This window comes from Sander lucioperca, chromosome 3 (genome assembly GCF_008315115.2).
Source record: "Sander lucioperca isolate FBNREF2018 chromosome 3, SLUC_FBN_1.2, whole genome shotgun sequence".
Lineage (NCBI taxonomy): Eukaryota > Metazoa > Chordata > Actinopteri > Perciformes > Percidae > Sander > Sander lucioperca.
The window spans coordinates 44343870-44365173 of record NC_050175.1 but is presented as its reverse complement, the minus strand read 5'-3'; the positions used below and the strand labels follow the sequence as shown (position 1 = coordinate 44365173).

At 39.9% G+C, this 21304-nt stretch overlaps 2 protein-coding genes across 4 annotated transcripts in view; one reads left to right on the top strand and one right to left on the bottom strand.

Annotated features, from left to right (window-relative positions):
• The window catches only part of dpy19l3 (dpy-19 like C-mannosyltransferase 3), a 616246-nt gene that overhangs the window by 500729 nt on the left and 94213 nt on the right, over positions 1-21304 (bottom strand). The gene's annotated exons all lie outside the window — the stretch shown is intronic.
• The window catches only part of si:ch211-186j3.6 (neural-cadherin), a 369843-nt gene that overhangs the window by 333816 nt on the left and 14723 nt on the right, over positions 1-21304 (top strand). For both annotated transcript variants that reach the window (XM_031290668.2, XM_035999800.1), the window contains exons 34-35: positions 2647-2827; positions 12612-12856. In XM_031290668.2, coding sequence (XP_031146528.2) covers positions 2647-2827; positions 12612-12856 — 426 coding nt within the window. The remainder of the gene's footprint in view (positions 1-2646; positions 2828-12611; positions 12857-21304) is intronic.

The following is a 21304-nucleotide window of genomic DNA, read 5'->3' as shown; positions in this document are numbered from 1 at the left end:
TGTCTATTTGACAGTGGATTTACTTGAACTTTGAATAATAAATAATCTTGTTTTCATAATTGTCGGAAGCCAAAATCGTAATTGAGAATAGAATTGTATTAATCGCCCTAATGCCAGGTAACTAATTATTGTTTTGTGAGAATGTAATTCATTCTCAACAAAGAATGAAATGTGATAAATTGATGAAAGGCTTGCTGCCACCAGTTTGGTTCATGCTAATGTCAAGCCCTTACTGTACATTACATGGGAAACATGTTCATTCCAATTAGACTAATTAAGCTACAATTTAGGATTATTCATTTAATTTAATTACATATTTGTTTGACCAATAACAATGTCCCATTTATGATTAAAAGTTGTCTCACAAAAATCAAATGTTCAATTCCAGACCAAACATCTGAACTCATACTACATGTCCTCTTTCCCCATTGAAGATCTTCCAGGGCCTCCTCTGCGTTTTCTACAACCTCGGGGACGGGGACTACAAACTCACCCTACCCACCTATCGAGTTTAGACATAATGGTTATCGAAGACCTTTAAACATTACCTGGGTAAAACTCAGAAACTCTGCTCTACAGTAAGAGCACCGACCCAAAAAGCATGTTGTTATGCTGAGTTGGAGTTCAGTTGAATGTATGCAGGTATCGATTAAAACATTCACATTCAACAGGCGGTAATGTGTCAAAGGCACTCCCCACTAATTGTAGTCGTGCCCTGCTGTGCCGAGCTTGGCTTTAGCTTTGGGCATTTTTAAAATTAGGTCTTGTGTTCCTACATTTCCCTTCAATTTAAGCCCTATGCTTCCACAAAAAATTTTTAGGGTTAGGGTTAAGGGTTAGGGGGATAAAATCTGATACAAATTTATGAAAAAGCAAATGTAGGAACATAGGGCCTCATTTTGGAAAAAAAATCTTAGAAATGTGGGAACATAGGACACACAAAGTATCAATGCTGTACATATTCTACTATCACATTATAATCCATTGATTGAACTATGGCAAGTCCAGTAGTTTAAACCTGAACCAGGAAGTTATAGTCTGCGTGTAAATTGTGATGGATGCTCACAATGGATAGTTTGGGTAGTACATAACTTTACTGTTCACTAGGGTTGTAACTAACAATTATTTTCATTGTTGATTAATCAATTAGTTGTTTGGTCTATAAAATGTCAGAAAATGGTGAAAAATGGCCGGGCAGTGTTTCTCAAAGACCAAGATGACGTCCTCAAATGTCTCATTTTATCCAGAACTTAAAACTATTCAGATGACTAAATAAAATATTCACTTTCAAGAAGCTGGAATCAGAGAATATTGACATTTTTTTCATAAAAAAATTACTCAAACTGATTAATCAATTAAGCTTTGCAGCTCTACTGTTCACCTTTGTTTTCTCTTTCTAATGAGTCTGGCTTACCTTGAGAGTTTGTTTAAAATTTGTCTGATTGTCTGACGGCTCGTTCTTCAATGCCACCATGTCCCAGATATCAGTAATGACTTTGTTGAGCAGTAAGTATCGTTATTATTAAGTGATGGAAACGATAGCCAAACCTATGGAAATAAGATCCAAATTGTAATTAACCAGAAGTATCCTTTAACTACAACTAGGATCCAGACCCATTGGGGTTTGTTCCAAGCGAAAGGGTTTTGCCCTTATTTGCAATGTTTTCTATTAACTGTGTCCAGCATTTTGCAAACAGGCTTTCAATTATGTTTACACTCCATTGGTAAGTGTCTCAGGAGTGTAACCCAGCGAAGCAGTGACTTGTGTAAACAGCACAGCTATCAGTGTACCATGGAGCGCATTGTACAATATCTAACATGTATGCAAATCCTTGCCTTCAGAGATTTCCTCCAACAGTATAAGTGGCATTAACAATTCTGCAATACACACCTCATTAGTGTTTTCCCTAGGTTTGTGGAAGACTTAGGTGCACACATTTGGCGGAGGTTTTAGAAACCAAAAAAGAAAATGCTACATTTTTCAATAAAAGAAATATGCAATGTCACATATCATTACTATATCTGTCTAAATGTTGTAAAAGCAAGAGCAGATAATGAATGAATAACACTCAAAAAGCTTAAAGACAAAACTTGCTAAAGAAGTCCACTGGGGACCAACCACAATCATTAGATCTGAGAAAAGTCAGTTTTGATGCTCACATTGATTTTACATTCATGCAGCGTAGGTGGTGCCTAAAACGGCTTGGTTGCTGCTCCTGAGCCCTATTGTGGTAGGGAAAACCCTGCCTTAACACAAAACAGTCAATGGAACACAGGGTGGATTTCAGTAATGGCCAAATGAAGCTTTGTGAAGCATTTTCTTTATTTTCTAAGACCTCTAGATGGCGCTCTCTGTTCAACAAAGGGTTAAAACACACTGAATTTCCATTCCTTGAGCCTTTCTTTTTGAATAAACAACGCCATATAGTGGGCTCAGAAAATAAAGAAAATACTTCACGAAGCTTCATGAGGCTTCAGTTGGCCATCACTAGTGGATCTATGCTGCTCTGAAGTGCTAGACCTGGAGCCAGTGGCTCACCAGGTTCATGAGGTACAACTCTAATTCAACTGTGTGTCTGTAGAGTTGAATGGGACAACAGTGTGTTTCTTGTTCCACTGAACTCTGTTCCATTTTTCTCCCTACAGGCTGCATGAGGGACATACGCCTCAATGGTCGCTACATGCCACTGGACAGCCAGCCGCGAGATGGGGTTTCCCAGGTCAGCATACAAGGCCTCTCCCTTGGGTGCTCGTCTGACTCCTGCAAAAGGAACCAATGTAGTCCCCCCTTCACCTGTGTTGACCTGTGGAGAGTGCACGAATGCAGGTATGCGCACACACACACACACACACACACACACACACACACACATGCACACACCATGTGGAACCGCCAGTGTTGGGGAAGTTACTTTTAAAAAGTAGTGTTTGCTCGTTACTTCTTAAAAAAGTAATCCGTTACTTTACTCAGTTACCCCCTATAGAAAGTAACGTTTTACGTTACTCGTTACTTTTACATTACTTTTAAAAGCAGGCGTCTCTGGCAGAGACTGAAGTTAATTATACAAAAGCTATGTTTGACCATAAAGCCGATCTATGGTTTATCAGTGAAGTGTCTGAACTCCACTGCAGACTGGATTCTCTACTACTTGTAGTGACGGCTGATTCATTATGAACGAGTCCAGCGCGGGTTGAATGCCCATCAGCAGGTCATCGGCGTTACACGGTGTTAGTGTATGTAATGTCTGTATTGACTTGTACCGGTCGCGCAGCCACGATGGTCCATGCATTGTCGTAGACACATGCAGCCTTTTTTCTGGAAATCCTTGCATGGCCGTGCAACCGACACAAGTCCACAGCGGTCCGCTGCGTGTATGTATGAGGCCATCTCCACCGCATCTGTCTGTGAGGTTGTCAGCTTTGTGTCTGCCTGGCTCAGAGCGCCGTCCAGCAAAAAGCCACAAAGCTTAAAAAGCTCTCAAAAGTTAGCTTTGGCTGCTTCTCGCTTACCATGATTGCTCTGCTACCAGCCTCTGTCACGTACCGTGTGGAGCTTGTGAGCACCCAGCTGAGAAGGCAGTGTCGCTGTGAAATCTGTCCCTGGGAAAGTAACGTTGCGCCGAATTGAAAAAGGTACAAAGTAATGCGTTACTTTGTACAGTGTTGGCATGAAGACACGTGCATTAAAACTTACTCACTCTTCCTATGCAGCTATTTTTCAGCTTTTGACCTTGGCATTATTTTTTGTTCACGGCCCCATAGTAAATGTGCTTTGAAACAACCTGGCCCAGACCTACTTTAGAACGTGGGAAAACTGTAGATGAAAAAGCATCCGTGAGACTCTGTTTGTTCTAAAGCTGGTGAAATGTCAAATTCCATGGCAATTTCATGGCACAAGAAGCGTTTGCTCACGTGCGCATAAGGAAGCTGGGCTGTTAGCAGGAAAATGTGGCAGCCATCTTCCATCCACTTTAAGTAGGGAACAACCAGAAAAACATCCAGGCCGCGTTATAAATATATAACGCATGTTTCTGCTGTACTGCTAGCAAAATTTTTGAAAGGACTGCCAGACGAGCAGACGATGAAACCACACCAAACACCACAACTACAAAAAGAAAGAATACTTATTTTTTTAATGTATGTATTGTGGTGCACCTCACAATGGGGAAGGGGCTTGAAAATATGTTATCTACAAAAGGGGGGCCCTGCAGAAAAAAAGTTTAGGACCAACTGAATCAAAGCTTTGATGGGAAAATCAGTTTTAAAATCCATTAGTGATGCAGCCTGTTAAAAACAAAAACTGTATTCATCCTTGCTATCATAACTCTTTAAACTCACCGCTGTGTGTACAGTTGTGTAACACTCAGTAACAACAAATCTATGGCAAAAGACTGCAACAGAAACTGTGGATGTGGAGTTTTGAAAGGCGTGGGCATTAAGTAAAATGATGCTGTGGAGTTGCAATATGGTAAGGACCCAGCTGTTTTAGAGCTCAGTCTAGGGATTAAAAAGTCAATACAGCTTATCCTCTTCTGCATCAATTTGTTTTTGTCTGTCTTTGTAAGTCCCTCAACTTTATAGAAGTGCAATAGTTGCACTGCAGTACACCTTTAAAGACGTTTCAGTTGATTACTGATCGTGTCAGCGGCTCAGAGGAATGTGACTCTGGTGGTCCCAAAGTGTTAAAATAATCACTCTGGATTAAAGATGGATACAGATCACATATTGACTGTACTTGTAATTATGCCTCAACATTTCAACAGCATTCTTTCTGACCTCAGTGTACCGTTTTCTGCAGGACGTTTCAGGACTGTGGATGTTAGTGTAAATACGTAGCCTGAATTAACTTGTCTTCATTGTTCCTCGCTGCTCGGTTTCTTGATTAAAAACCACAGACACGAATGCGATGTGACTGCCAGACACTCTCCAAGTGCCAACCTGGTTGAAGGTCATCACAAAATGGTGTGTTCATTTTGTTTTCTTTTGAAATTGCTTTCTGCTCTTTGAAAAACAAATGAGAAAGTAAACTGGTTTAGCCTCTTAGTCATGGGCAGCGTGTCACGTGAACTCAGATCAGCTCTGTGCCGCGACCCCCTCAGCCTGCCTGGCAGAGGAGAAATACTGTGGAGCTGCTTCAAAGTCCGTCCTGCGGTGCTGCGTATGACATCACCTATTAATTTTGCCTGGCCTCTGCACACATTTATTATTTATTTTTTTGGGCTTTTCCGCCTTTAATGGACAGGACAGCTAGGTGAGAAAGGGGAGAGGGGGGGGGGGGGAAAGACATGCAGGAAATTGTCACAGGTCGAACCCTGGACCTCTGTGTCGAGGCATAAGCCTCTCAGTATATGTGCGCCTGCTGTACCCACTGACCCAACCCGGCCACGCCTCTGCACACATCTGTGGGTGAAACAGTCGCAGCACAATTGTTCCAAATAAACTCCAAATGCACCAAATAATTAGTATGCACCCCTTAATAACATTAAAATAGAAATTCAAAGCGTGGCTGTACACCAGGGAGGCTTAGTTGTTCCAGGCTGCGCTGGTGTGCATGTTAGATTAGATAGACTTTATTGATCCCAAACTGGGAAATATCAGTGGTACAGCAGCACAAATATAAGACACACAGCACACATACAGAATGTACAAGAAATAATAAAAAGGATAAAATACAAGAACAACTATTCAAAAATAAAGATGAAAAATAAAAAGGAAAGAATGTACAAACGTATATACAAGTGTTGCTGCGGGTTATTGGTGGAAGGATGAAATACAAACCAGAAAGTCCAATTTAAAGGCTTGTCAAAGAAAATGACACAGTGGGGACAGTTATACTCTTTGAGGGACGATTGTTCAGCTCTGGCACGTAGTCACAACTACAACAAGAACCTTCCTCTCCGACCGCGGTGTTTGCGAGCGAAGCTTGATTGGCCAACAGGGTGACTTGCTGGCTGACACTAGACTACACTGCAGCAAAACAAAAAGTTGAGCCAGGATCTTTTTTTGTGTTCTTCTGCTGGAGCTTTCTGCCACACACACTTAAACTCTTGTATGGACGGAGATCGTTTTTTAACTCAAAAACACCGCTTAAAAATGAAAATGTATTAATGCATATGCAGCCTCAGTTTAAACATGGCCTTTAGAGAGACTTCTAAAACTTAAATCCTCATAAGAGCCAGTGTGTTCAGCTACAGCCATGTCTCCCTTTAAAAAGGCAATGAATAAGGCAGTGAGCCCCATCTGCTCAGTTACTAAGCTAAACGCCTAACGTGTCGGAGGTGAAAAATAAATTATTTCCCCAGCACTCTTACCCAGATGGGATTCACACTTTTGCCTGATCAACATTTCACATCCACTTCTGTATGCCTTTCTGTATGAGGGTTATTTGTTTGTCAGCAGGAAATGGGAAATGTCGTGCGTTGAAAAGCCGCAGCAAACTAACAACCCTCTCCTGTGGCACAGACCGAATCAAACGCTGAGTGCTCTTAGCCACATGCACTAATATCAGCAATTTTTTTCTGCAATTGGAAACATCAGCCTCCATTCAGTCTTTGCAGCCTTGCTTTTAATCTTGCCTTTACCTTTTTTTCAGTCCTCTGATTCGCTCACCCGCATCATCCATCCACCTACTTATTTTCTTCTCTTTTTTTACAATAGCTCTCACTCTAGCACTCTGCCCCTCCATTTCTTGGTTTGTATGGTTCCCAGCTTGCTCACTCCTGCTCAGTGTTTTCAACCCATGTACCACTGTACCACACACACACACACACACACACACACACACACACACACACACTCTTATGTCCCCCCGCCATTCCCACCCTGCTTGCTTGTTCGCCTTGTTCTCTTGCTACCACTTGACCTGAACCTTGGAAGATGATTTGACAGTAGTAAGTGTTGGCAGCGAGTCCTCCAAGCCCAGTGTTTGATACCTGATTACTCTGGGGGGGCCACACTCAAATAGTCGAATAATAACACACACTGTAGTGTGGATAATTCTTCTCCATGGAGCTCAAAAAAACACAACACACTAAGTTTGTCAGTGTTTGATTTTTATTTTAAAAAGCACAATATGGCGTTCAGTTATCCCTCTCCTGAACAGCAGTCCAGTCATAGTTTAGCAACCATAACTTCATTTTATTAAATCTTAAAGTGGTTTGCATGGGCCTGTAATCAAAGCAATAATCATATATTTAAAACTCAGGGCCCATTGAGGGAGATATATAGAATCATATATGGAATCAATAGAGTTTGGATGGTGGTGTCGTATTTTTAGCCTTTCTAAAACCAACAACACAGCAAAAGCGTGCTCTCTGACTCCCTACAGTAGTAACCAGTGTTCCATTGACACCATGGCTTTTATGGGAGCCCTATTTTCTGGGTGTGGGAGGGTACTGTACACATGCACGCGCGTACATGAATGCGTCAGCCTACATGCAGAACTATATTGATACAATTCAGTTCATACGGAGAATATGTTGCTTGAGACAACAAAGAAACAGAAAATATATTCACCGTTGCAATGTGTTTTTAATTGCTCTCAGCCGAGAAACAATAAAAATGCCAACGCACTGTGGACATGCGATGGTTTGCGTTACTTTGTTAAACAGACCAGACCAAGGCTGCTAAGCGTGACAATTCTCAACCCACAGCCTCAAAATGTTGGTCTTACGGAAAACATAGCATAAGAGACAACAGTGCATAGCTTTTCCAACAGCTTCTCTAAACGCAACACCCATTGCTCGCTGCACAGTAAAACATTTTGGAGGTAACGTCACAATGCAAATAGACCATCTCTACTGTATGAGGGTGCGTTGAGTGCGCATGGATGGCCACAGCTAGAATAGACAGCGTTGTGTTCATGAGACACAAATTATCAGAAATTGTTACGCGCGAATAAACATGCACATCAACAAGTGCTTTACTACATGTATTAGCTTATTATTTATTGCAGGACAATCTACATTTTTACAGAAAAAAAACACTACATTTCTCAAAATGAAGACGTAGAAGAAGAAGACATACTTAATAATCCTTAATAATCCCGCAAAGGAGAAATTACATTTTGTACACTCTGTTGGTGTTACACATTACACACAAATGAGGCTTTCTGTGGAGCATGAAAAAACCCAGTATTTTTCAGTGAAAATTGCTCTCAACCAAAAGTGATTAGCCTTCAGAAACTCCCACAACACCACACCTGTCACTAATTACTGTGAGTGAGCATGCTCATCTAGGTTAAGATAAGACACGCGTAGCACTGATTTCCATCACGGCTAATGACAGGCAAGGATAAGAGAGAAATCACAGAGAAAAGAGAAGCACTGTTGACTGACAGGCGTCCTGTATTCAACACCTACACAGGATCTATGGTGAAATGCTGCCAAAGCAATCAGTAAAACCTTAAAATAAGTCATGCAAACAGTTTTACACTCCAAACACACATATTCCCAGCATATATTTTGACTTAATGTGTGTAATTATATGATTACCACTACTTACATTGATGCTGCATGTATACTTTTGTGAAAATTAGACCTAAATATCTCTCTGTGTGCAGCAGGGACAGTTAGATTTGCTGTGCGTCACGTTAACATTGCATGCATACCAACATACACACCAAAATACAAGTGGTGCATATGCCCCACCACTGACAGTTAAGCATGTGTAACAATATCTATCATAACATTATACTATAAATACCAACATGTTCTAGTGCAAAAAGTGTTTTCCCCCCTTCATTGTCCCTGATAGAACCTTTATTTATTTATATGTTCACAGCTGCCTGCATTTATGAATTGGATATTTCGTCACCATCCATGTGTGGCTTATGTATGGGTATGGATAGCAGTAGGCAGCTGTTCTCAGTGGATAAAACCACTGTGCCCCGCCTGCCCAGTACTTAGCAGCAGACTAGTCTATCCTTGAAGTTCCACTTCTGGGATTGCGCTGGATAGCACTCGTTTAGGCCGGATATCCGTTGCCTTGGGCTTCCTTTGTGTGGGCATTTCAAACTCCGGTCGATTTATGAGGACTATGGTTCTTTCAGATCTCTGCAGGGTGGAGAAAGGTCTGGCGGTGGAGGAAGGTCTGGCAAAGCGAGACTAGCAGCAAAGTTAGCAAGTAGCTTTTGAACATAGTTGAGTAGTTAGCAGCTAAAGAGAGTTGGCAGAGTCATACGTAGAGCTGAGTGGATTTCAATTTGTTGTTTGGCCAGAAACACAACGCCAAGTCAATTCTAAAATGGCTGCTGGATGTGTACACAGGTAACTGTTTGCTTACACATTTGCCATAATCAGTGGTGGAATGTAACTAAGTCCATTTACTCAAGTACTTCACTTAATTACAAATTTGAGGTACTTGTAATTCACTTGAGTCTTTTATTTTCATGCCACTTTCTACTTCTACTCCGCTACATTTCAGAGAGAAATATTGTATTTTTTACTCCACTACATTAATCCGACAGCTTTAGTTACTAGTTACTTTACAAATTAAGATGTTTGAAGACAAAATGCATGTAGTTTATAAAATATAATGTTTTATTATAAATTAAACTAGCCAACAATATAAAGGCCTACAAGTCCAGCTGAAATGATTAGACCATCAAACACTTAGTTGATTGACAGAACTCTTTTGATTGTTTTCAGTTTCTAAAATGGGAGAATTTTTCTACATTGAATACTTTTACTTTTAATACTTCAAGTACATTGTCCTGATGATACTGATGATGGCCAAAACAACAACAAATAAATCACCTTTCAGTGTTTTAACACGGTTTAGTAAGTTCATGTTTTGTTATTTTATTGTATGTTTTCATATATTTAACATTTTTGCTGACCCTATTTCCAACACATGTGGTACAGTAGAGTGTTTAGAATGTATTTTTTTTTTTCTGAAACCTGAAATACCACATATGGACAGCAAATATTGAGATTGATCAACTTGGGGTGCTTGCTGCTTTTTTAAAAGACAACATAAGACAAGTTGAAAAAAAAACAACTCTCAGTAGTCTTCTCATTTTCAGAAAGACACATCTAGCAAAGCCATATTACACTACAGACCGCGACTTGTCAATAATTAGAAAAAAAATGCCCAAACAAGACAGACCCTTACAGCATCCAAAACCTCCAAAATGTCTCTAATGTAATGTTTGTAATGAGGAGCTTAGTTGCATATGAACATGATTCATAGGAGACTGAGTTTGGCAGATGATACAGTAAGGTAACCCTTTAGTATTTTGTCTGGATTAGTTTTACGGTGGAAGAGGAACAGTTATGAGGTAAATTACAGTCACATTTTGAATTTAATGTGGCTGTTTCATAGTAAAGTTGAGTTAATATTTATAAGCTTGAAGAAATCTCCTGAGACCAGAGGCAAGACTCATCTCTGATGTCATCAAAATGTACAGCCAGGGAGCTGCTCCATAGACATCGAAAGGGATGCTGAATTAATGGCCTCGTAAAATGTTTGTTTGAGCTGTTACACCCAAATGAGCTTTTAGTTATGGCGGTGCTTTCTGAAGTGAGGCAGAAAATGCGCCCCTGTCTGCATAAAAGCATCCTTGTTACTGCCAGTGTCGCAGTCAGCACTTTCCTCTCCTCCAGTTCATTCTCTATTGAGGTATACATCTGTGGAAGATCACTGATTCACAAAAAAGTCATTCATTTTTTTACTGTGGGAAATGGTAATAAACATCCAATAACACATCTGCACATTCATACTCATCTTAATTGTATCTTCTTATGCTGTAACTGTCCAGTCTGATTGTTTTGTTATTCCCCTTGTTCCATCACTTTTATTTACATGCTGTGTTTTTCTTTGATACACCTGTAACTGCTGAATCATTATTACACGTTCACCTAATCAAATCTGGTGTCATGCACATTTAAATCATCTTAATCTACGTGTTGGAATTAAAATCATATTGACTCTCAACAACCTTTAGATACTTTCAGGTAATAATTGTTTTTTATACATAATTTGAGCAATTCTCTACATTTTAAAGTCTATAATTTGATAAACAGTGAGTTTGAGGTCATGGTAAGTACTTTTGTTTCCAATCCTTATGGCTCTCTTTTGAAGTATGAAAATTGTATTTGTTTGGAATGTATTTCCCCAGATTTCCTCACATGTAACAGTTATGTATGGAACTAGGTATGGAACAGTACAAGATAGAAATTGAAGGTGGATTTAGAAAATCCTTAAAGCGTAACTCTCGCCAAAATGCAACCTAGGGTCTTTTTGTGAATGTACCCGAGTCAAACTTTCGTTTAAAAGCATATTTAGGATGGAATCGCCACTTTTAAGATTTACCAAATTTTTGTTTTTGGGTCAAATGGCCTTTTGAATGGGAGTGCTAGGGGCACCTTTATGCTAGCCTCAAAATAGCTATTTTTAAAACACTAAGAAGGTTCGACACAACATGAGACTTTGCTCCAAGTATCACCAGGGGCTCTACACCTTAACGAAAGCATTGACAACATAGTTTGTGTACCCAGAGTTTACTAAAAAGAAAGGTTTTGGGGCGCCCTGACAACTCACCGTAGGTCTTGTTGTTTCCGGCCGCAGCCCTTTTATCAGTCAAAAACAATCGATTTCGGAATGCAACATAACAGGGAGGAGAGTAAAGATAGAAAGCTCCTAAAGCTTAGTTCCATATAACAATGTTGTCAATGCTTTCGTTAAGGTGTAGAAAGTCTCATGTTGTGTCGAGTCTTCTTAGTGTTTTAAAAATAGCTATTTTGAGGCTAGCATTTGACCAAAAAACGAAGATGTGGTAAATCTTAAAAGTGGCGATTCTGTCCTAAATATGCTTTTAAACGAAAGTTTGACTCGGGTACATTCACAAAAAGACCCTAGGTTGCATTTTGGCGAGAGTTCCGCTTTTGGCCGATAGCCTATAACAACACTGATGTTTTGTTGTTGTTGTTTTTCATTATAAAATCTTCATTATAAAAAACTTTTTAAAGTCATTCAACAAACTTTAATATATCCTTTAATATGTAAGTGTAAAAGCTATTACAACACCAATAACATATTAATATATTATCCTGGGATTGTAACACTGCTTTTCTCAAGTTCAAATCTCTATCAACCCACTGCGCCATGAGGCTGAGCATACTCACACGAGCCAGTAGCTCATGAATGTGTGGCCATGATGTTATACACATTATGGAGGCAGATGTCAGCAAAATGACCACGACAGGATGTGTGTAGGCTTCAAAACTACTGGTCATCAAATGATATGGTTTATGTCACTAATCTGTCTCTGATACGGTGTAATACTCCCACACTCAATCCATATGCAACATTTTATTTTGATTATCACTCCCAGAAATTTAATTTCAGACACTCTTTCTATTCCAACATCAGTGGAGTTTGCTTTCGGTATTTGTTGCCCGATTCACAAAAACGTTGTTAAAATCAAAGCAACTTTTCAAAGATTTCACTTACTTTTCAACAAACAAAATAAATCATCATTTTCAAAATAAATACCTTGAAACCCTAACATAGAGTATGATGTATGTCCAAAATGAACAATAATGTGCCTTCCATTATTTCTGATTCTTTTCTTCCCCTCCCTGTTGTCACTGTCTAACCCTTCTTTGCAGATGTCCTCCTGGCCACATGATCCGTGTGAACGGGACCAGAAAGTCCTGTGTCTATACCCTCTGTGCTACGCGGCCTTGCCACCGGGGCACCTGTGTGGCCCAGTCACCCTCCAAATTTACCTGCCACTGCCCAGAGGGTTACAGAGGACACCACTGTGAGACAACATTGGCCATCTATCGGGAGGACGTGGGCCTGAGCTTCAGCTCCCTCTTTGCCATCTGTATCTGCTTCATGGCCTTACTAGGTAGCTATTGCATCGACTGCATGTTACACAAACAGTAATGAGGAGATCATTGCACAGCAGGAGGGCTTTTGTTTGTGGGTTTATTTTGTGGTGGTCTTTATTTTTTTTTTTGGTGGTGCTAAAGAAACAGTGCATAAGAGGAACCAGGGTCAGAAATGAGCCCATCACAAGGCCTTGTGGTTGTTGTCAACCTGGGGTCAATTCTCAATGCTATGTACATTATGACCCTTTCCACAATACCACTTACTATCTCCAATGGAGACATTCTGAAAACAGACTAGACTATGTAATGCAGCCACATACAGTATCATAATGTTGCCATACTGTACAATACCTCCCCATCATTTTTTCAACCTGTTTCCTGCCACCAAGTGGCCAAGTGTCATCAGACAGCCCAGGAACCCAGTTCTACCCATTGCGAGATACATACTCTTAAAAACCTGACAAACTTTCTTTTTTTTCTTAAAGTAAGCCTTCTGCATAAAACAAACGCAATTAAGAAATCATTACAAACACTTGTGTTTAAGTCTGAACAGAAAATAAGCACAGAAGGTAGTCCCCTGGGATTCCTTTGCTGCAGTTACCCAGGTTGACATGACAAATGCTGGAATTTCCATTCAAGGAACTGATGACTATAAAAATAACTAGGGCTGTCAATCGATTAAAAAAATGTATCTAATTAATTACAGACTGTGATTAATTAATCGAAATTAATCGCATACATAATACTTTTTAAGAAAGTAAAAAAAGAAAAGAAAACAAAGGGTACTAAACAACAGTTGGTGACATTAAAGAACGGCTTGTTTATTGCTAAGGCCATATGGTCAAAATTAAATAATTTAATAATAATGTATAACAATAACTTATTTCACTAGTAAATTGCTGTTGAACGACAAAAACAACCACCAAGGACATTTACAATAACTTCAAATGCACCACGAAGCTGTAGTTTACCAGTTTCATTGAACGTACCGTCTGTGTTGTTTTTCCGACAGCAGCTCGGCAGCTGCAGATTGTTACATCCCGCTGTTGAGTCACAGTCCTCTACAGTAAAACACAGTCAAACTTTACACCGTTCAGCGTTAGCTGTGAGCATTGTAACCGTGTTTAATCCAGCTACTAGCTAGCAGTAGGCTAACGTTAGCTGCTGTCGAGTATAGTGTTAACTAGCGTAACGTTCAGCGGTGTTTGTGTTGTCTGTATCGTCTTCGAGCACCAGAGAGAAGAGCAGACATATCAGTGGCTCCAGATTTCAGTAGCCAGGGTTGGCAGGAAGAGGATTTTTACAAGTAAATGTTCCAATCAATGATCCAGGCAGCACATTCTCGTCTCCCTCCTTCATTTTACAGTCGAATGGTGGCTAGAACGGCTCCGGGTCAATATGGAATGGATTAATCTGCGTTAATCTGCGTTATTTTTTTTAACGCATTATTTTTTCTCAGATTAATTAATCGAAATTAACGCGTTATTTTGACAGCCCTAAAAATAACGTGTTAGAGTGTAGCACCGACCTGAAATCTAGACCTAACAAAATGTGAATCTCTCTCTCTCTCTCTCTCTCTCTCTCTCTCTCTCTCTCTCTCTCTCTCTCTCTCTCTCTCTCACACACACACACACACACACACACACACACACACACACTATGATGATAGTGTTCCAGATGTTTTTAATGATGTACTTTGGTTTGATAATTAGTGCCTTACTTTACCCCTAGAGGCTTGTTGTGTGTGGGTATAGCAAGACCCTGGGGACAATGTTATCACACTCAGACTAACACCAATCTGACAACATACGTTGGTTCTCCTTTTAGCTTTATCTCTCACTACAGCCACATAATGTTTTGTGCACATTTATTAAACGTAAACTGTGAGTTACGGTAAAACTTGGGGTGTAGTGGGTGCCTTAATGCGTTTGAGGAGTGTATCTTAAATGGTTTTTAATCCTAAAAGAAAGAGCCAAAATGAAGCTCAAAGTAAGCAGTTCTTGGTGGCGCTGGTATCCATCTTGGCAGTGCCTGATGTCAGCAATCCAAATATGGGCAAAAGGTGTAGCAAGGATGGAGCAAAGGCGGGGTGAATGAAGCCTACAGTCTATGCTCGCCTCCTGTGACAGCAGCCACCTGTCATTCAAAGCAGCACACCCTTAATTATGCAGAACTCTAAGCCTAAATGTAACTTAAACGGTGAGTTATAAAACAAAATTTACCCTGGAACAGTTGTCATGAAGGGGGAACTTAAGAGACCAAAACCATTTTAATTCTGCTGTAAAGTTGGGCATTTTAACATGTGCCCCCTTTGGGGATTGACTCCCTGTTGGAGCCAGCCTCAAGTGGCCACTCGAGGATCTGCCATTTTTGGCACTTCTGCATTGGCTTAATTTTTCAGCACTGGAGGTTGCCACTTGCCACCGAATGACACAACCAATCACCCTCCTCTTCACCACCTGCCTCACTACCAGTCACTTCCCCTTGTCCTGAAAAAGCCATAGTCACAACGATCCATAAACCTAGCAAAAATCCAAAACACCCCACCAGCTAGAGACCCATCAGCCACATTGGAAAAACTGTTTGAACACACCTTCACTGCACACCTCACACAATTGACAGAGAACAAGTGACTCCTCGGTATTTATCAAGCAGGCTTCCGCAAAAATAGCACCACAGACAACATCCTCAGAATTAGGGCTGAACGATTAATTGCATTTGCGATAATATCGCGATATGTTAAAATGCGATTTCCTAATCGCAAAGGCTGCGATTTGGTCACATGACTCGCGATAGCAAATCAGTCTGCACTCCGCAGAGAAAGCATCAACTTAGCACGCTAACGCTACATCGTACCTTGAGCAGATTTCTGTCATTCAAACAACTCTGAGTTAAAACTTTTACAGCCATTTTAATAAAATGAAGGGTTTTATTTGGGCTCGAGTCCATACATGCAGTTAATGGATACAGGCACACAGAACTCAAGGCTCGGTTGGCAACGATTAGCTCTGATTAGCGGTTAGCTCCGGTTAGCTCCAGTTAGCAGTTAGCTAGCTCCGTTATAAAGATATGAGTGGAGGAGCTGCCACTGAGAGGGGTAACAACCAGAATCTGATAAATGACGTTCGGGGAGCTTTCACAGCAGCGTGTCCGCGGGGTTTCAACAGTTTTATTAGTACAGTTAATCCCACAGCAAGAACACCAGCAACATGCTAACGTAACGATAGCCTCTCTGAACAAGTGCACACGGCAGCACGCAACTTCACGAGGGGGAGGGGCTGGAGGCAGCTCCTCTCTGTGCACTGTAAAAAAAATACACTGTTGTGTGTGTGTGTGTGTGTGTGTGTGTATATATATATATCTATATATAGATATATATACTATATTTTTACTTATTTAACTGTCTAGTGTGTAATTGTGTGTTGTTCATACTATAAAATGATTTATTGTTTGTCTTTGTTGACTATTACACAAGACAAAGAGCTTAAAAAAATAATCGAATATCGAATCACAATCGCAATATTTGGGAAAAAAATCGCAATTAGATTATTTTCAAAAATCGTTCAGCCCTACTCAGAATCACCTGCAGTTTCACCAAGAAAGAATTTACCACAGCATTATTCTTTCACATAGAAAACACTTTTGACAAGATATGGCACAACGGATTATTCTACAGACTACATGACAAAAAACTATAATTCCGAGCTTCCTCCACAACCGACAAATAAAGATCAAGGTTTCAGCTTCCCTCTCCACCCCTTTCACTCCCGAAGCCGGTGTCCCGCAAGGTGCAGTTCTCAGCCCACTCCTTTTTCTGCTCTATATCTTCAACGTCTCACAATTTGATGATGACCTTGCTAGACACACTCAGAATCAATTCCACTGGCTGCCAAAAAAATTCAAAACATGCCCTCCCAAATGGGTTGCTCCTCCATCTCTTCCCTCACATGTTTTTTTATGGATAAAAAAGGGCACAAGCCCTGAGCTATCTTCCAGGCTCAAGATCGACTTCTAGTACTAAAACAACAACTTTGCCAGTGTTGGCTCTTTGTTTGTTTGGAGACCTATAAAAAAGACTGATATTCATTTGGCAAGTCTCTTTGAAGATGAACTGCATCACGTAGCTTCAAGCCAGTAATGAACTGACCATAGTTTTCACTATAGTCAGGCTTTCCTCACCGAAAGGTTTGGAATAGCTACTTAACTTCTGCTCCAGTACTGTGCAAGAATTTCCTTTGGCCTGTTTGTTGATTGACTGCAACACTTTGGACTGACTGTCTATGATTGAAACCCACATTTTGCCATTTTGCTTGTTGAATATTCATCTGCCTCTACCTTAAGCTCTGTGTTCCTATTCCTAAAGGATCTTCTGCTGAGAACGCGCCTCGGGCGCAGCTGTGCACAGAGAATGAGTTGTCAGTACGATGACATGCTCCTCTTGTTTAATTGAGAGCAACACAGCAGAACAGTAAAGAGTAGTTTGAGACAGAGCACAGTACTAGAGAAGAAAACAGATCAGAGAAGAACAGAATAAAACAGGACACAGCACCATACCAGAAGAAAACAAGAGGGAGATGAAAAGATTACAAAGCGGAGGCAGCAACACATTGAGAGAAGGGGGAAGCGGGGGAGATGTAGTGCTGAGAAGGATGGTGTCAATGTCACACTGCTGCTGGCCATGTCTGCTTGTCTCATTGGTGATTCAAAGGGCACCTCCTTTTTCCCACCCTGAGACCAGACTGACACTGTTCAAATGATCATTTCTCCTTCTTTTCTTCTCACCTTCATTCCACAGTATCTCTCTTCAAACTTTGCTTTTGGGGCTCATATTAAATGCGACATCCAACCTTGATGCTGCCGAGGCTCAGTTCTGTTTTAAGTGTTAATTACTTGATTTGTAAGCGTATAAGGTGCTGTTTACCCAAACCTGCAGAAATTGAGATCAATGCTCCAGGGGCTTTGGTAGTTATTTCAATCGGTATAGCATTCCACGCTCGATCGGTCAAGCGCTCCTCACTCTGAAAATTTAAGCAGCAGCAAGAGAGACTTTTTTTTTGTATGCCTTCAGCCAATATTGCTTGTCTTGACTCCAAATGTTTGAATAGCAAGAACAAAAGAAGGGCAGCAACTCTCCTAATGTGATGCTGATGAAAAGAAGGGTGTTCTTTTGAAAATGTTATGACGGGTGAAGATTAAAGACAAAATTTGCTGTGGAGCGGAATTCATATTAGCTCATTCTCTTTCTTCTTATACTTCTAATAATATAATAATACTACACTTCTTATATAGTGTTATATGGTCAATTTTGAAAAGTGAGGTTATATACAGTGGGGTTTAATGCAGCAACATTTGGCAATTACCATATCTTAGCCATGTATATGATGGCATGATTGCCTTTGCATGTACATTTTTTTAGAGATGTTCCGATACCATTTTTTCCTGCGTGAACTGATTCCGATATTTGAACTTGTGTATTGGCAGACCTGATACCATATATATATATATATATATATATTTTTTTTTTTTTTTTCAGACTAGATATAGATATTAGTAGCAGCTGTATTCTACTAACCTTGTATAGAAGTGATATGGTTGCTATCATTGTTGAAAACAACCTTAGGGAACATTAAGGACTGAGGTTACCTCATACGTAATGCTTATTTTCTGTTTTCAGTCGTTTCTCTTGCTTTTCCAAATATCATTTTAAAACCTTTTTTTAGATGTTTTATTTGGCATTTCTGCTTTATTTGATAGTGATAGAGACAGGAAAAGCAGGGGAGAGACAGTGATGGAAAGGTCCCTGGGCCGGACCCGGCCACTCGGTAAGGACTCAACCTTAGCGGTACGCGCTCTACCTGGTGAGCTACCAGGGTTCCCCCCATTTTAAAACCTGGCATTTTACATTACCTGCAGTGACTTTGCCATTTCTGATTAATATAGTTGAGTTGATGCCCCTGGTCTGAATAGTTTCATCCAAAGAAAAGTCTTGGAGTTGTTCTGTTACTGTTACTCCTCCATTGATGGAAGTGGGAGGCTGGCAGTGCTGACCCACTGACAATCCCCAGTGTGCTCCATTGGGAGCTGTGAGTTCAGAGCAAAGTTTCTGGTTGAGAAATGTCAGCACAACTCTCACACCTAGTCAATCGGCTATTTCTTGACAATATTAATGATTAATAACCTAGCCCTCTGAATGTATCATGTAGCTTGAATATTGATTTGGTACTCAACGATGGGAATTCATTCATTCTGCTTACTTTGGTTTCTACGTGTTTGTAGCTGTGTGTAAATATAATTTCTTTACATGCACCGCCTCGCCTTCATCATGACATACTCGCCTGTATTACTGGAACCATCAGGAATTGTTCCTGCACAATACAGAGGTTTTGATGCATCTATTTTATTGCAACATAAAGAACTGCTGTGAGAAAATGATAGTAATGCAAACACCTTTTTTATTCTTTCACATGGAAGAGAAATTTAAATTTAATGAGACATCACGGTTTATTTATTTTAACTAATCTGTGAGAATGATATAAGCCAAAATTAAAGAAAAAATAAAAATAAATTCTTTAACACAACCACTATTTATAGTCCGACCCTAATAAAAAAGAGGGAAGCTACATTTCATTTCAAAATTGAAGATGAAGATGATGAAATTGCATTTTAAAATTTGGAAATGAAATTGAAAACCTAAAATAGAAAGTTTCAATTTTGTTTGTTTCTTACATAGCAGAGAGGGGCTTTGTTGTTTTCTGTTAAGCCCTTTAGCTGCACTTTGTTGTAGCTGTCAACACATTCCTCTCTTGCAGTTTGTCAAATGGATTGGACAACAGGAATCTAATCTAATCTATCTATCTATCTATCTATCTATCTATCTATCTTTCTATTTATATTATGTATTATATGTTATATGTATATCTATCACTTGTATGTGCATATAAGAGACAGCTCAAGCATCTGACATTTAAGAGTTGTCTGTTGCAAAATCCTAAAGACAAAACATAAGCCAACATGAAAACTAAGAAAAGCATAGTGTGAATTATAATAGATGTATAGGTGTAACGTGAACCAGTAACTCAGTTACTTATATTAAGACAGTAGAAAATATTTCTGTAAACCTTTGGTGTCATTTTTAAAATGATCTGATTTAAAAGTATTTGTGGTTAATTTGTGATGATCACCTCTATGGGGGTTTTGTGGGGCCTTAATCAGTCATACAGACTCTGAGCGCGGGGATTAAAGAAGGATATCAGTTAGTCACATACTATATCCATACAATCTCCTCTCCCAGAGGAGCTAAGCAGTCAGTTCAATGATTGCTGCATTGATTCTATCACACCAAAGTCCTTCAAAGTGAAGATGTTTCCAAGGTTATCTTTGTTGCATTGTTGACAGTTTGGAGGACGATTGAACAGTTAGTATAGCACATCACATGAGAGAGATTCAAACTAAGTTGTATTTACATAAAATAGGCAGCTGATGGAGAGCCGCAGAATTCAAAAATAGTAAGTTGACTTTGAGACGGATGAGAGACATCACTTTTTCATCCTTCCCATTCCTTTTGACTAGGGTTGGTTCTAATTGCTGGTGCAATTTTCTGTTTGAAATGAACATATCTCTTTTTTTATGTACTAAGCAATCAGGTAGCAGACTTTTCGCTTGTAGTTGGTGCTGTTGTTTTTGGTTGGTTGGAATGACAAACTGCTGCAGATTGACTGTATGTAATCAACATCCAAAAAGCAAAGTGAAACTTGGCTATTGAGTTAATGTGCTCTAACATTCTCTACTCTACTTAACATAGCTTCAGCAAGCCACTTTCTTCAGAGTGTTTTCAGCCAAAGATGGATGGCGAAAGAAAGAAACAACACACTACGAACGTGAGTTGACTGTGTTTCAGAGAAACGGTCTAACCGATTCCCTCATGTCGATCGCAGTGTAGTCAGAATCTCACAATTAAAGGCTCATGCATGCCGTGTATATATATATATATATATATATATATATATATATATATATATATATATATGCGCTTTGGAACCCATGACATATGTTTAGTCCACAAGTGAAGCTGATAAAATTTGGTGGAACTACCTGGAATTAGACCTGATATTGTGGGACGGCTGTGGCTCAGGTGGTTCAATCCCTGACCCTGCAGTTCCATGTCGAAGTGTCCTTGGACAAGACGCTGACCCCCGAATTCCTCGATGTTCCCGATGTTGCGCCATCGGAGCGTATTTGCGAATGTGTGTGAATGTTTATCTGATGAGCAGATGGCACCTTGTACGGCAACCCCGCCAACCGTGTATGAATGTGTGTGAAAGGTGAATGATTCATGTAGCTTGAATATTGATTTGGTACTCAACGATGGGAATTCATTCATTCTGCTTACTTTGGTTTCTACGTGTTTGTAGCTGTGTGTAAATATAATTTCTTTACATGCACCGCCTAGCCTTCATCATGACATA